This window comes from Sinohyriopsis cumingii, chromosome 1 (genome assembly GCF_028554795.1).
Source record: "Sinohyriopsis cumingii isolate HCF-2022 chromosome 1, ASM2855479v2, whole genome shotgun sequence".
Lineage (NCBI taxonomy): Eukaryota > Metazoa > Mollusca > Bivalvia > Unionida > Unionidae > Sinohyriopsis > Sinohyriopsis cumingii.
Genome location: NC_142961.1, coordinates 22293247 through 22307410, shown reverse-complemented (window position 1 = coordinate 22307410; position 14164 = coordinate 22293247). Strand labels below are relative to the sequence as shown.

The window sequence follows — 14164 nt, the reverse complement described above, 5'->3', positions numbered from 1 at the left end:
TTCTTTTTTAAATTTATAGATGGCGCTTCCACCGTTTAAAGACGATTGGATGACAAAAAAGAAAGGTCTGATTGGTTTATTAGGACTATGGCACTGACGTAAATAAATATGGCCAACACTAGACCGTGAGCATGTTGTGAAACTTAAGATTCGTGTAATTTTCTCTGTGTATTTTCATGCGAAAATGGTATGCTGAAACTCTCATATGTGTAGATAATTCTTATACAACCCGAGTCAAAATTTTAAAGAGTTTTATAATGTTTGAAGCAGTAGCTAAATGCCGAAGGGATATGACAGTGTTGGTAGTAGCTTCCTACGATTTAGTGGGTTCTATGGTATCGCGGTATTCCAGGTTTTTTTTTGTATTTTATTTTAGCATAGCGCCAACTATATTGTACTAATCTTATATACACTACATGACCATAAGTTAATAGATCTGCATCACCAGTTGATTTCGGGAAAAACTGGATTGCTGACGAGTACACTATTTTTAAAAATACACCTTAGTCCTACATGTAAGAACTGCCGCTGATAGCACACGTGGTATGTCTTACATGTAGGACTAAAATACACCGATGAATACCGCTGTTTCTAGGAACATTGGATTTTTTTCTTCTCAATTTTAAAATAAATAAAAATGGAATGTTTTTGCATAATTCAAGTGTGATGAATAAAAAATTGAACATCTTCATGACATCTGTTCCGATAAATTCACAGGATGCATTAAAACACATGCACCATCAACCATTTTTAATAAATATTGGTCTTGGTCACTTTTGCAAAATCTTGACCTCGTTATTTCAGGCCGAAATTTGCATACTTCTTGCATATGATTATTTAATAATGTTGGTGTGTGAACTTTCAGCAATAAGATTAAGTAGACTTTTTGTATGCTCCAAGTACTTTTGAAGCCTTTCTGTGCCTTTTTATGAAGTGCCCCTTCCCCACATGTTTGTATGAAATACTATATTCTTGAGTCATACACATGTTGAAATTATATGTTGCTCTTACAATTTGATGTTTTATTCATAATTTGTGTATGCAGGATTCAAAATCTAACTTATCTATATATCTTTTCAGATAAATTCACAACATGCATTCAAACACATGAACCATTCACCATTTTAATATTGGTATTTGGTCAGTTTTAGCAAAATCTTGACCTCATGGTTGTTTCAAGCTGAAATTTGCATATTTCTTACATAAGGAAATACACGAACATTTTGTAAACATTCAGCTTTAATAATAAATTCACTTTTTCATTGTTTTGGGTACTTAAGACTTTTGTGCCTTTTTTTAAGTGCCCCCACTCTCCAACATTTTTGCATGAAATACCATAATGACAAGTCATACACAAGTTGAAATTATATTTTACTCTTAAAACTAATGGTGCATAATCATTACAGTGTTTTCTACATATATGTGCTCATCTGAAATCATAATTTAGTAAACATTTGCCACTTTAGAATTTAAGTATGATAAGTTTTGATAAATTTCATGTCTTTCAAATTAATGACAAAAAATAAACATAAAAATAATTGAATACTTCCACAATTCTACAAAGGATGTCAGTCATATGGACAAAATTCTCGATAAATTCATTCATATTGTGAAGGTTTTTCACTAATATAATACTACAGTAAATCTGCATTTCTGTGGTGTATGTTATATGGTCTATTTTGGATGTAAATTTTTAAAAATATTTTCTTAATAATTCTTCCAGGTTTGAGCAGTATTATACAGTTCAAGAATACTATTAAATTGCGAAATCAGCGTGCGAGAGAATAATGTGATATGGTACAGATAGATTGTTTGTTCTTTATAATGTCAATATTCAGAATAGAAATTCATTACCATTACACAGTTGTCCTTATACTTTTGTGAAGATACATGACAAAAGAAAACAGATGCTTTTTGACTTATGCCAAAGACTTGTTTTAAAAATTTATTATAATTTCAGAGGAAGACTTTGTTAAATGAACATTTTTTCCCAGCATGTGTTATTTAGGCTTAATTACAGTCAAGTAGCTTATTTGATCTTCATAGTTAAAGAATCCACTCAGTGTGGTATTAATGTGGTATAAGTGTATTGAAGTTGAGGCAAGGTTTTGAATAAATTATGGAAGGTTTTGTGCAAAGGAAGTAAAATATTAGCACATACAATACAGCTCACACCATTTTTAGGAACCCCACACATGGAGAATAGGGAAGGAGAGAGAGGAGAGGATTATTTTAAAAACAACTGACCCACCATCCCTCCTTGCGTCCTGCTGGAGTTGCATGGTAGATCAGAGATCTCAGAAACGCCTAATTACGTAGGTCAGAAATGTATGGGACAATGCTATGTTGTGGAATTGGCCAGTATGACACTTTTTTGGACAAATTTTGGCTCTAGCATAATAACGTATGTGTTAGAATCTTTTGTAACTAAATATCACTATTTACAACTATTGCACTATGCTGATACCTTGCATCATTTTTGTCCATCAGTTTGAATTAGTACATTGGGCCTGGTTACCAGGCTAGATCAGTTTGTATATTGTTTTGACAATCTGCACCTCTATTTACTTGATATGTTGTAGAACATGTGGCCATTTCCACCCTGGGTATTCATTCTACCTCATTAAATAATCGATTTTGGTAGTTACTTAATTAACAAATAGATAAATTAACTATGAAAAGGGATGGCATTCCATTTTTGTATTGAACACATGATATAATTTGTGAGGATGGGATTTTATTGATTTGTCAGGAAAGTTATTGGTCTCAGATTAGTGTAATGGGATTGTTTTAGAGTGCTGCTTATGTGATGTACCAATAAATGCTGTACATATATACATTCTTCCAGTCATATTTTTGGTCTATCATAATTATGAATTAATTGGTAAATAAGATCAGAGCTTTTGATGCAGATTTGTTCACTTGAATCCCAACCTGATTTTGTCTTGCCTTTTCATCGATGACATATGTTTGTGGAGACATCTTCTCAGTGTAAAAATATTTTTTAAGATTATAACACTGATAATAATTCGTTAAACAATGAGATGTATGCTATAGGAACCCTGTTGCTGTTTTACGAGAGAAAAAATCCATTGATTTTTACCCTAAAAACCTCTTTGTCAAGACAGACAACATGCTTATTCTAAATATTATTTTTATCTACAGCCTGGTAAGAAGAAGAAAAAGTTCATTGACAAGAAAAATGCTGTGACCTTTCACCTTGTCCATAGAAGCCAGAGGGATCCACTGCAGGCCAATGATGAAGCCTCACAACATGTCCTCCTGCCAGTCTCACAGGTATATTTCAGATGCAGTTCTTGTCATATCATTACGCAGCCTCTGACATTCCCACATGTACCTCATCAGCAGTTTTTATGACCAGTAGAGATTATGGGATGGTCTTTTGTCCATTGTTCATACATTTGGTAGCACAAGTTATCACAACTTTTTAATTACTTGGGGGATTGCCAAGAAACTTTACACACACACACACACACACACACACACACACACACATACATATTAATCAAATGGTCTAGTTGTTCTTTCATGAAAACAGTGCTACTTAAACTTTCAATATGGCCACCACAGCAGCCATCTTGAAAATCTTGTTATTGCTACTCCTGCTGTGTGAATGTTTATATCAGAATAAGATTTTCACTAAAAGACTTCATATGATGTCTTGTTCCAGATTGAAATAGTACTAATAAGCTTACAATATGGCCATCACAGCAGCCATCTTGGAAATCTTGTTTTTGCTACTCCTGAGGAGGAAGTCATATTGACATAGTGTTTAAAACAGAAGACTTCTAATGATGTCTAGTTGGTCCTAAATGAAAATGGTGCTATCTGGTATAATGTATGGCCACCACAGTGGCCATCTTGAAAGTCTTGTTATCACTAATCCTCCTAAATGAAAAGTCTTATTGACATACCAGAACTCTTATGATGTCTGGTTGGTCCTGAATGAAAATGGCACCCATCTGATGTCCAATATTGTTGTTATTTCTCTTGAATGAATGATCATGTCAGCATGGGATTTTCACCAAACGACCTGTGATGTCTTGTTGTTCAACAGAAATGGTGCTGATCTGATGTCCAATATGGCTGTGATGCCACTGAGCAGCACCACTAGTAGTTGGGAGATAATGACATGACGTTGCATCTGATTTTGTTAACACAATAGCAATTAATATTCTGATGAGATTTGTTGAGAAATATTGCATTATCAAGATGTTGGGCGAGTTTGAATATGAGCAAGGTCTATGCATATTGAGATGGTAATCTTGTATCTGCATAGCTGCCAACCCTCACGAATTTGGTGTGAATTTCACGACTTTTTCAGCGATTCACGAATTCACGCCGTAAGACAAAAATTCACGAATTTTCCGATCCTCAGTTATTTTAAATCTTTAATAAAATAACCGATTTCCCGTTAAGCGCTAGTCATGATATTCGCAGTTGGCCCGGTCGCAAGCATTTTAGCCTATTTTAATCTATATGTATAAGAGTAGTTTTACAAATGCTTTTGAGAGAAACTGGGGCCTAACCGGAAATTTGCTCCACGCATGCGTCAAAACACTGATTGGAGTTACCGTTCAGCATCGCATGTATGATTTTGAAAATGTCTTCACCGCCAAGGAAAAAGAAATGTATTACTCAAAAAGTGAAGTTTAATTTGGAATATATCAAAAATTGGCGGTGCATTCTGCCATTAAACATTGATATTCATTCATGCTCTTTGCACTCAGTGTACCATCGCAGAGACGATGTGAGGAAGAATGTCGGTTGCAAAAACATGTAGAAGTTGGGAAAATTAAGAATTCGCAGATTTCAGCTCTGGAATATTTTAAACCATTGGTGGAAGACCCGCAGGCTACCAACGCTTAAGCATTATTTGTGAGTTTTCTTGTGTCGAACACAATCTACCTTTATCAGCTGGAGACCATGCTAAACATTTGTTCTGACATATGTTCCCGGACTCGAAAATCGCTTCCAAATTTTCTTGTGGAAGAACCAAAAATGCTGCAGCTCCTGTGCATTCCTCACAGCAACAGTGACAGCGAAAGAGTATTTTCTTTAGTGAGGAAAAATAAGACAGACTTTAAGGCCTCCTTAGCTGCAGAAAATTTGTCAGCAATTTTAGTCCCCAAGATCAACCAGCAGGCAAGAAGTCGGAACTGTTTAGAAAACAAGTTTACGATCAAGCAGTTGAGGAAGTTCAAGTTTGCCACAGTATCATGTCTTGATAAATAAATATTTCTGCATATATATAGTGTTTTATTTTTATTTTGCGAACTTGATATAGTGTAGTATTGACGGTCGGAGTAGTCAGAGTGGATGGAGTTATTGTCATAGTATTATTCACGAATTCGTGTCCAAATTCACGACTTTTTATCCCTATTTTCACTAATTGTGAGCCTGGAAGGTTGGCAGCTATGTATCTGCTTGGTTGAGCTTGTTAACACCCTGGGGACAAATTCCAATTGAATTTTACCCCACCTTGCTAAATATGACTTTTCCTATCATTGTTATGCATAGGTTCTATAAATGGTGAAATCGATGCTTGTTAATGAGATACCTTGCTTCAAGCTAGCTGAGCATATTTTCTTTCTAGTCCTAGACATGTTTTTTAATCTACTTTCTGTTAAACTTTATAATAGGTATAATCATCAAGATCTAGTAAGATTTTGATTATGAGCAATATACTGTATATATAAATTATGCCTTTATACATTTTTTTTCGTCAGCAGATAGTAAAATCAACATGTTATGAAGTTTGGGAGATAGTTTACTTATAGTACTACACAAGCCCGCTTACTGTAATGGACAGTTGCAAAGTTATGTAATCCCATTGAGCAATATTGGCCCTACCTTGATCTCTTGTTCTTTGACCTTAGACAGGACAAAAGTAAAACATAAATACACCACATTTCTTTCTCTATTCCATTTAGAGTGATTTGGAGAGGCAAAAAGAGGAGCAGAGGAAATATGGCATATTTTATGATGACGACTATGACTACACACAGCACTTGAAGGATGTGAATGAAGTATATGATGTGGCCGAAATTCATACCATCAGAGTTATTAATGAGGTTTGAAGCTTGATACTCATATTAATTGTTCCAAGTTGTGTGTAATGTTGTCAAGACTTGTAAATTGTTAAATAGGTTATAATTCACCCACTTGAAAATGATTTCAAGTTTCTAATTGCAAGTATAAACTATGTTTGCAAGGATTCCCTCCTCCCACCATGCTCTGATGCCGTTCCTTTGGGTCCAGGTAATAAACAGGATCTGGGCTGTAAAGCAGGTGTCAGAGTGAGACCAGGTTCTTGTCTTAGTTCTGGAACCTTCAATCCTTGTAGGATTAAGGAATCATGTATCATAATATTTAATCAATTGCTTGGACAAAAGACTCACAGCATCCCACAAGGTAAGCAATGCAATACTGGTATGTAAGTATCATTTTTTAAATTAGTCTCTCCTGCCTCCCAGCTAAATATAAATTTGTCTTTTCATGTTTGCTGGATGCAAGGGGTAGTGGAGACCTTTTCCAACAGTAATGTAGTGCAAGTATTCTCAGAGAAGCATACGTTACTTAGCAGTTTGCTTTCTGAAACTGTACTGGAGGTTATTAACGTCTAAGTATTTTCTTGCATTTTAGTTGAACGTAATGTTGACATTGCAGTATCAGAGCAGACTTCCATAATTTTAGGAATTCATCGTTCAAATTTTTGAGTAAATCACCATACGGCTACAGAAGTTTAAATGGTACTATGAGGTAGTTATGATAATATCAGTTACTTTCATCTAACCATCATCAATTACTTATTTAAAGATTTGTAAACTGGCGTGCCTCAGTTTCTTATTTAAAGATTTGTAAACTGGTTGTACCTCAATTTCTTGTTTTAAGAGTTGTAAAAATGGCTATATTCACTTTAGAAGATTATCGTTAGTATTATGATGTAAGTTTGTCAAGAGATGTTGAAGAGTCCATTTGACCTACAAATCTTAAGGTAAAGGATCAAGTTCAGACTACGAGAGAGATGGGATGGCAGGAATTATGCTGACAGGGTTGTAAATTCCAAATCTCTGTAAGGAAAGTTTAAGCTGCTTCATTTCCATAGTGTATGGGTTTATAGTTCATCTGGAAACTGCTCAGGTGTCATTTAGTGTTTTACATGTTTGAATGGGGTGGCCGAGTGGTCTAAAGTGCTCTCCATTACGGATCACTGCCATTTCACCTCTGTCTGCGTGGGTTCGAGTCTCAGAATCGGCCAATGTGGGTATGTGAGAAAGCTTGCCAGTAGCTTCTTGAGGTTTGGTGGTTCTTTCTGGGGATTTCCCGGGTTCTTCCTCCACCATTAATACTGGCCGCCATGTATAGCCTATTGTGTGCTGAAAAATGGCGTTAAACCCTGCAACAACAACCTGTTTGAATAAATCTGGTCTTAAAAATACATGAAAGTTGTTGTAAACTTCATTTGTAATTTTTTTTATAATTGAATTTTCACTAGACTGTCCCCTGCCTTTAAAAGTTTTTTTTACATGTATGAGTGTAACAATGAGTCATGTGGATTGATGGATTGTATGAAATTTTGCAGGCATTACTTGATCCTATATTGATGAAACAAATTAAGTGATATCACCACTTTTGATTGTTATTTTATCCTATAACTTCAAGTAATTTCTTAGAGATACAGTAATGAAATGTGCATTAGAGTTAAATGAGTGTATGAAATCCACCTTCAAGCCAGATGCCTGCCTAATAGGATCATTTCTTTAGTATTCGGATTGAGATTTGAAATTGGAATGTGTGTAACAAGTGTCACCTCAGTATAGCTGTTACTGAAATTTTCCGTCATTAATTTCAATAAATCCTTCTACTCTGAGAACTGAATGAAATTTGGGCCCATCATGTAAATTTTATACTCCAGTCAACCCCATAGAACTGAAACTTGATCTAAACATGTGGTCAAGAAATGGTCTTTAAACAACCTAAATCAAGTCAAAGTGAACTAAAACCCAACATAGAAAACACACACATACAGTATTGTACTTAGGATCTCAAGGGCAGGGGATACTGCGTCCCCATCCTCCAAGTTGTTTTTGGGGGCACATTTTATAGGGACAAAGGAATATAAGAAAGGAATATTACATTATTAGAGATGCTGCCCAGGTGCAAGATTGTGTGAATCATACAACATTTTTATGAATTCATGCACTTGGAGAGTGATGCTGCTCAAGAACTCTGCAAGTTGGGCATATGAAAATATACTCTGCATAGTATATACAGTCATTCATAAGGAGCTTTTCACAATGTAAGTCACATCAGTAGAGTTATCATAGCACTTGTCAATTGTTTGCACTCTGGGTTCTTGATCTTGACCAGATTTGTTGTTAAACTAAAATTGATTAGCATAATGGGCCCTGAAAGAAGCATTGTTTCTTTGTTTGAGCTTAGCATCATCAAAGTTTTTCAAATACTTGTTTAAAGCACAGACTACGTAGAAAGCCCCAAATGTCTGATTTCAAGTATTTCATCTTCAGATGACAATTTTGGTCAAGCAGAGCTTTAAAGTTCATATTTTGCATGGAGTTACATTTTTAAAGTAAAAGAATTTCCCTTGTTTTCCTCACTGGTTTTACTGGCTGTTTAAAAAAGACATTGTATATCTTTGGTCTTATTAAGAGATCTTTTAATTTGCTTTGGTTTATGATTGATTGGTGTAGTATGGGTTATCGAGTATACAGCTTGGCCTTACTCCAGGTTATCACCTATAAAAGAAACTGCTAGCACAACTTGATCATTTTTACTGCCTGGATCTCAAAGGTAAACTGTAAAACAAAAGAAAATAGATTCATCAGTAACTTTTTTTTTTACATTTAATATTGGTAATTCTTTCAGAAGCTGGTATTGTCCAGTCTGGCAAAATTCATTTTCAGTTTTACTAACTGCTTAAGATAAACAAATGTACTTCAGACTAATTCAGACTGATTTTTCAAGCACATTGGAGAGTTATTTTGGTTGGTTATGTGTTTGGATCGTTTACAATTTCCACAAGTACAATATCCAAAGAAATTTCAGCCACAGTACCTGAAAGTAACACAGGTATGCAAACATTCCCTCCATTGTGCATGTTGCAGATGAGAACTTCACCTTACATCTGTCACTCTCAGAATTTCATAATATCTGTAGAGCACCCCTTAATAATGGCAAATAGTGATGATTATTGGAGCAGGGAAAGTGCCAATGGAGATACCAGTGGGTGATTTTTAGTATGAAAATGATATGAATTATAAGTCCAATTTACCTGCTGGATGGACAGAAATAGCATGACAGTCATCCTCAGAGGTATTATGAAGTGTAAAAAAGGCAGAATACCAAGCCAAAGTAAAATACAGACAATTTAAAAGTAGAGTGCAATTTTCATTTCTTTTCTCAAACAATTGAGCTGACTGCTTTGGTGGCCTAAGTGTCCACCTCAGATGCATGAGGTCACGGGAGCGAACCCCAGCCAAGTCATACCAAAGACTTATAAAATTGGTACTGGCAGCTGCCTCGCTTGGCACTCAGCATCCTAGTGTCAGTATAATGTGACTGGTGGGACGTACTGCTACATACCTACGGAATGATGCCGATCATACTGCATTGCTAGTCGTCACTATAAACTGCCACACTGCTGATATCGTAGCGATATGACTGAACAATTGTTAACGCTACATTAAAAATCCAAATCACACACATATGCAACTGAGCCCTTTGGGATCTTGTGCTAAAAAAAAATATAGCTTTATAAAGGTTATGATCAGCTGCATGGCCCAACCAAGAATCTAAAATTGAAATTAGAAGTAAACATTTATTTGATTAAAATACATATGAATAAGCAGACATTGGCATGTAATTAAAACCCTAATACAACATTATGTAACAGGTGAGAAGTCTTGCATAGTATTCAGGGAAGCATTGATTTAAGAAAGTGAAACTTTTGGCAGAGGTTATATTAACAAAAAATCTTATTTTGTAGAAGAAGTACCAAAAGATAATATCTGTGAGCTGTGGAAAATTGTACGTAACAACCATAAGGAACACTTTCTCAACTTGTTACGGTTGGGTAAGCTAGCTGTGCATATGCCCCTTCAGTCCGTGAAAAGGAGTTCTCAGCACAGAACAATATTTATACACAGATGCAACATCCTTAAAAGATTCTGATTTCAGTAGAGCTCTAACGATATGGAGCAGAAATATTGAACTATTAGCGCTGCTTCCTCCCGTTTTTTTTTTTTACTCCCCCTCTTTAGGTGATGGGGGTTCCCTTTTTAATAAAATCCCAGTAGCATCTCTGCATAATGCACTAATGAGATAATCTTGTTTACTTTTATGGTTTTGCCATCTTAATTTTTGTTGTCTGCACTATGCTGTATTTTTCTTGCCATTATTATTATTTGTCATGTACTCAGATCACTCATGAATTGTTTGAAAACCTGGTTAACCTAAAATAAGATGCATCAGACTTCTCTGTTCCAGATCTTGCTGTCATTTAACTTTAGTGCAAACTTGATACCTTGATTTTAATGTTGTTCTGAACATTAAAGACCAGCAACAGCTATGTTATTTTAGTTCTGAGTACTTTTCTTTCTATTCGGATTTAACATTACCTCAGTATGAACACTTCACATTCACCATGTTCGAATTAGGTCAGAAACTGAAAACTTGTCAATTCCTTGCAAGGTTTTTTTGAATGTTGCTCCTTAAAATTGCAACAATGTTAAAGTTAGTGTAAGAATTATGACACTCTTGAAAATTTAACAATATTTTAATTTTACCATAGGACACAAACCTGAAGCTACCCTCAAGTGTGTTTGCCTCAGAAGTGGAAAGAGATGTTGGTCTTCTCAATCAAGCTGTTCCTATAAAAGGTACTCTTGCCCATCAACCTAATGTTCTATTACATGTCCATCTTGAAGAACTTGTCACATATATGTTGATGTTGCTATTTAGCCAGCAAAACATTGGATTTCAGATTATATATTATTCTGTATGCACAAAGTTGTTGAACTTTACTTTTAATTGGCACAGTCTAGGTACAGTAGTGAGATAATAGCAGTATGAGATCCAGCTGGCCGATCATAGTTCATATCCTGAAACCTCTTCTATATTCCCCATAACTTTTCCATTGAATAGTTTTACACACGTGTGTGTCCGTGATTGTAACCCATGTGAGCCAAAGAACAAAGTTCACACAGTGCCCCAGCAATGCAGGTAGATTAATATACACTGGCAACTATTTGTTTTACCGCACATCAGTACAGGTGCTGTCGTCATGTACATACACATGCAAACATTTCCTCTTGTTTTCTTGCCTGCAAATCAGTACCTATTTTTGCATTTGCTAGAGCTCTGGTTTCATAATTGTGTATGAAATCATCAAAGTTTTGTATTTACACCAACATTGTTTTGAATTATGCCATGGTAATTGTTTTACCTTTGATGGCCACTGAGTATAGTTTACTGAATGTATTGAGACTGAGCAGCAGTGAGAATTTCTGAATATAAACATTTGTAAATGCAGCCATGAAGAAATTGTTCAGGTACCACCTGCGTCATTGGATACTTTCAATATATGTCCAGACTGCAAATCTGACCGGCATGCCTGTGATAGTTGTCATAGTCGCAGTTTCCCTCACACCAAAGCCAACAAGTATTGCTCCTGCAAGTCTACAAATAGCACCCATGACAACACACACATCTGTATTTTGCAAGTAAAACCGTTTTCTTGGTCATTTCATCTCACAGCTGTTAATAAAACTTCATTCTCATGTATCCCATGTATGTCTATTCTTTATTTTTAACTGGTTGTCATTAGAAACTGTCCTAAATAATAAAAAAATTATATGTTCAAATATTTTAGTTTCAGATTTAGGATTTTCCACTGATTGTCTTTATTGTACTAATTGATTACAAGTAGACCCCTTTCCATACAGATATATACACAATAAAGAAATAAAATCCTGATCTATCAGCAGAAAGTCTAAAGTCACCAGCAGGATCAAACCCATCAGTAATCTGGCTGTAAGCTGTCAGATCAACATCAGGACCATGTCAGGTCACTGCTTGTCGATATATATCCATAGGCATTTCATAAATGTTTTAATTGCAGCTTCTGATTGAAAATACAAAATCTATAAGTGCTTGCAGTGTAAATGAAAGAGTTCAGTGTGGTATTGAAATTATTAGATGTCCACATAATGGTCCATCTTTCTGAGTTTGCAACAGTGGTTGTCAAGGGATGCTTGCATCCTGGGTTAAATAATCACTTCACATGGTGGTGCAAGTCTGTACGAGTCAAAGTATAAGCTGTAAAGACACAATGGAAATGCTTGACCGACTGAAATCAGGATTTGGTCAACGGATACTCTGCAGCCATCAGTAGTAATTCCACAACCAAAAACTGCTTCTGCTAGGGAGCGATTTGCACCGACTGGATAATTGAAGACCTTATCCTTTTTTTATTAGTGCTTGTATTACTTTGAATCTATGAGAGATTCCGTTGGATGCTACGAGTCCCCCAACCACCTTTTCAGAGCCATCCTGGATGCGATTCCAAGGGCCCCAAATGCAATTGTTTTTTAAACAATGGGAGCTGCAGCCACCAACAGAACTGGAATTACTGTGCGAAATGTTTTGTCCCTTTGCATGCTATAAGTCGGGTCAATGAAAATCATTCCATTTTTGAAGTCAAAACTCCTGACCAAATTTTGGAAATTTCCCAATCTCTCCTGACTGTACCTGTCTTTTATGTTAAATGTATGAATATAGATTACATTCAATGTAGGAGATGCACTGGAATAAGCTCTAACCATATTGTTATTTACAGGTCCACGGCCAGATTGGGACCCAGATATTGTGGCTGCCTTGGATGAGGATTTTGACTTTGCTGACCCAGACAACCAGTTGGAAGATGACTTTATTCTTGAAGCCAACTGCCAGGAAGGGGAAGATGGAATTAGGTTGGTGTTTGCACATGAAGCTTCCCACCTTTAGCTGCTGTTTAAACTTGTGTAAAAATGATTTGTTTTAATAGCAGTAATATATTACATTGCCTTGATTTACTCTCACTTTTCTAAGCACTATTCTCCAGTTCAGTGTGAATTCCCGCCTTCAGTTAGTGATTGGTCTAAGAACAGAAACATGATCCCAGCCTAGGTTATAGTCAAACCTATCAATAGCAGAAAACCATGGGAAAAGGAAAAAATGACCTCTATACACAGGTTGGTTTTTAAACAAATACCATGCATCAAATATTATTGTTGTTATATATGATATTTTATTATATGCTAATTTTTTTCTGTTAGCTTCACATTGTCAGAATCATTCAGTATTTTACGATATTGCACTTGTGCGCACTTCATATTGAACTGCTTTCTATTGTAAACAAACAATGGATGCAGACACCAGCACTTTTGAATTATTTTATTTGTTTGTGGATGAAGTAAAACAACTGAATGAACTAAAGCAGATGTTTCGTGGACTGCCACATACGAGCTGCTTTGCAACATTCCACATTAACTTTTTTGAATCAATGTTTTGGATTTAGGATAGCTATATGTGCCAGATAGGGTCCTTACAAATAACATGCATGGGACAAGGCACAAACTGTCTTCTTTAGCTGGTAATAAGAATAGCAAAAAATACTTAGTTTTACAGCCTTAATTTCCTCAAAATGTACTTTCTTAGTTCTGCAAATCTGAATTACATGAGCCATGTCATGGGTTCTCAAGCTTGATTACACATTTCACAATTGTACTGTAATTTCGACTGTATTCCAAGTGCAATACAATCCTCCTTACTGCACTCGAAATAAACATTATATTCCATAGTTTCTTTTTGGTAATTGTAATATATTTCCCACATTATGATTTCAAATATTCAGTGACAGAACAGAAACACACTTGCAGATGTCAACACACTGCTCTGTCGCCGCTGAAATCCGATGTACTTCATGTAGAATTGGCACAGATAAATCCAGTCCATAATCATGAAATTTTGTAGAAATGACAATACCAAAGTCTATTAATTCCAGATCAAATGGAAAAGTTTTTGCAATGCGTATTCATTCACAATATGATTCCAGATTTCAATTTTACATAGACCAAGACAC

The 14164-nt window shown here is 35.6% G+C and overlaps 1 protein-coding gene across 1 annotated transcript in view; it reads left to right on the top strand.

The window, feature by feature from the left end:
- Positions 1 to 65: 65 nt before the first annotated feature.
- The window catches only part of LOC149806539 (protein LTV1 homolog), a 44866-nt gene continuing 30767 nt past the window's right edge, over positions 66 to 14164 (top strand). Inside the window, exons 1-5 of the mRNA XM_089954256.1 lie at positions 66 to 187; positions 3166 to 3297; positions 5955 to 6095; positions 10835 to 10922; positions 12881 to 13013. Of these exons, the coding sequence (XP_089810382.1) occupies positions 185 to 187; positions 3166 to 3297; positions 5955 to 6095; positions 10835 to 10922; positions 12881 to 13013 (497 nt within the window). The 5' untranslated portion in view covers positions 66 to 184. The remainder of the gene's footprint in view (positions 188 to 3165; positions 3298 to 5954; positions 6096 to 10834; positions 10923 to 12880; positions 13014 to 14164) is intronic.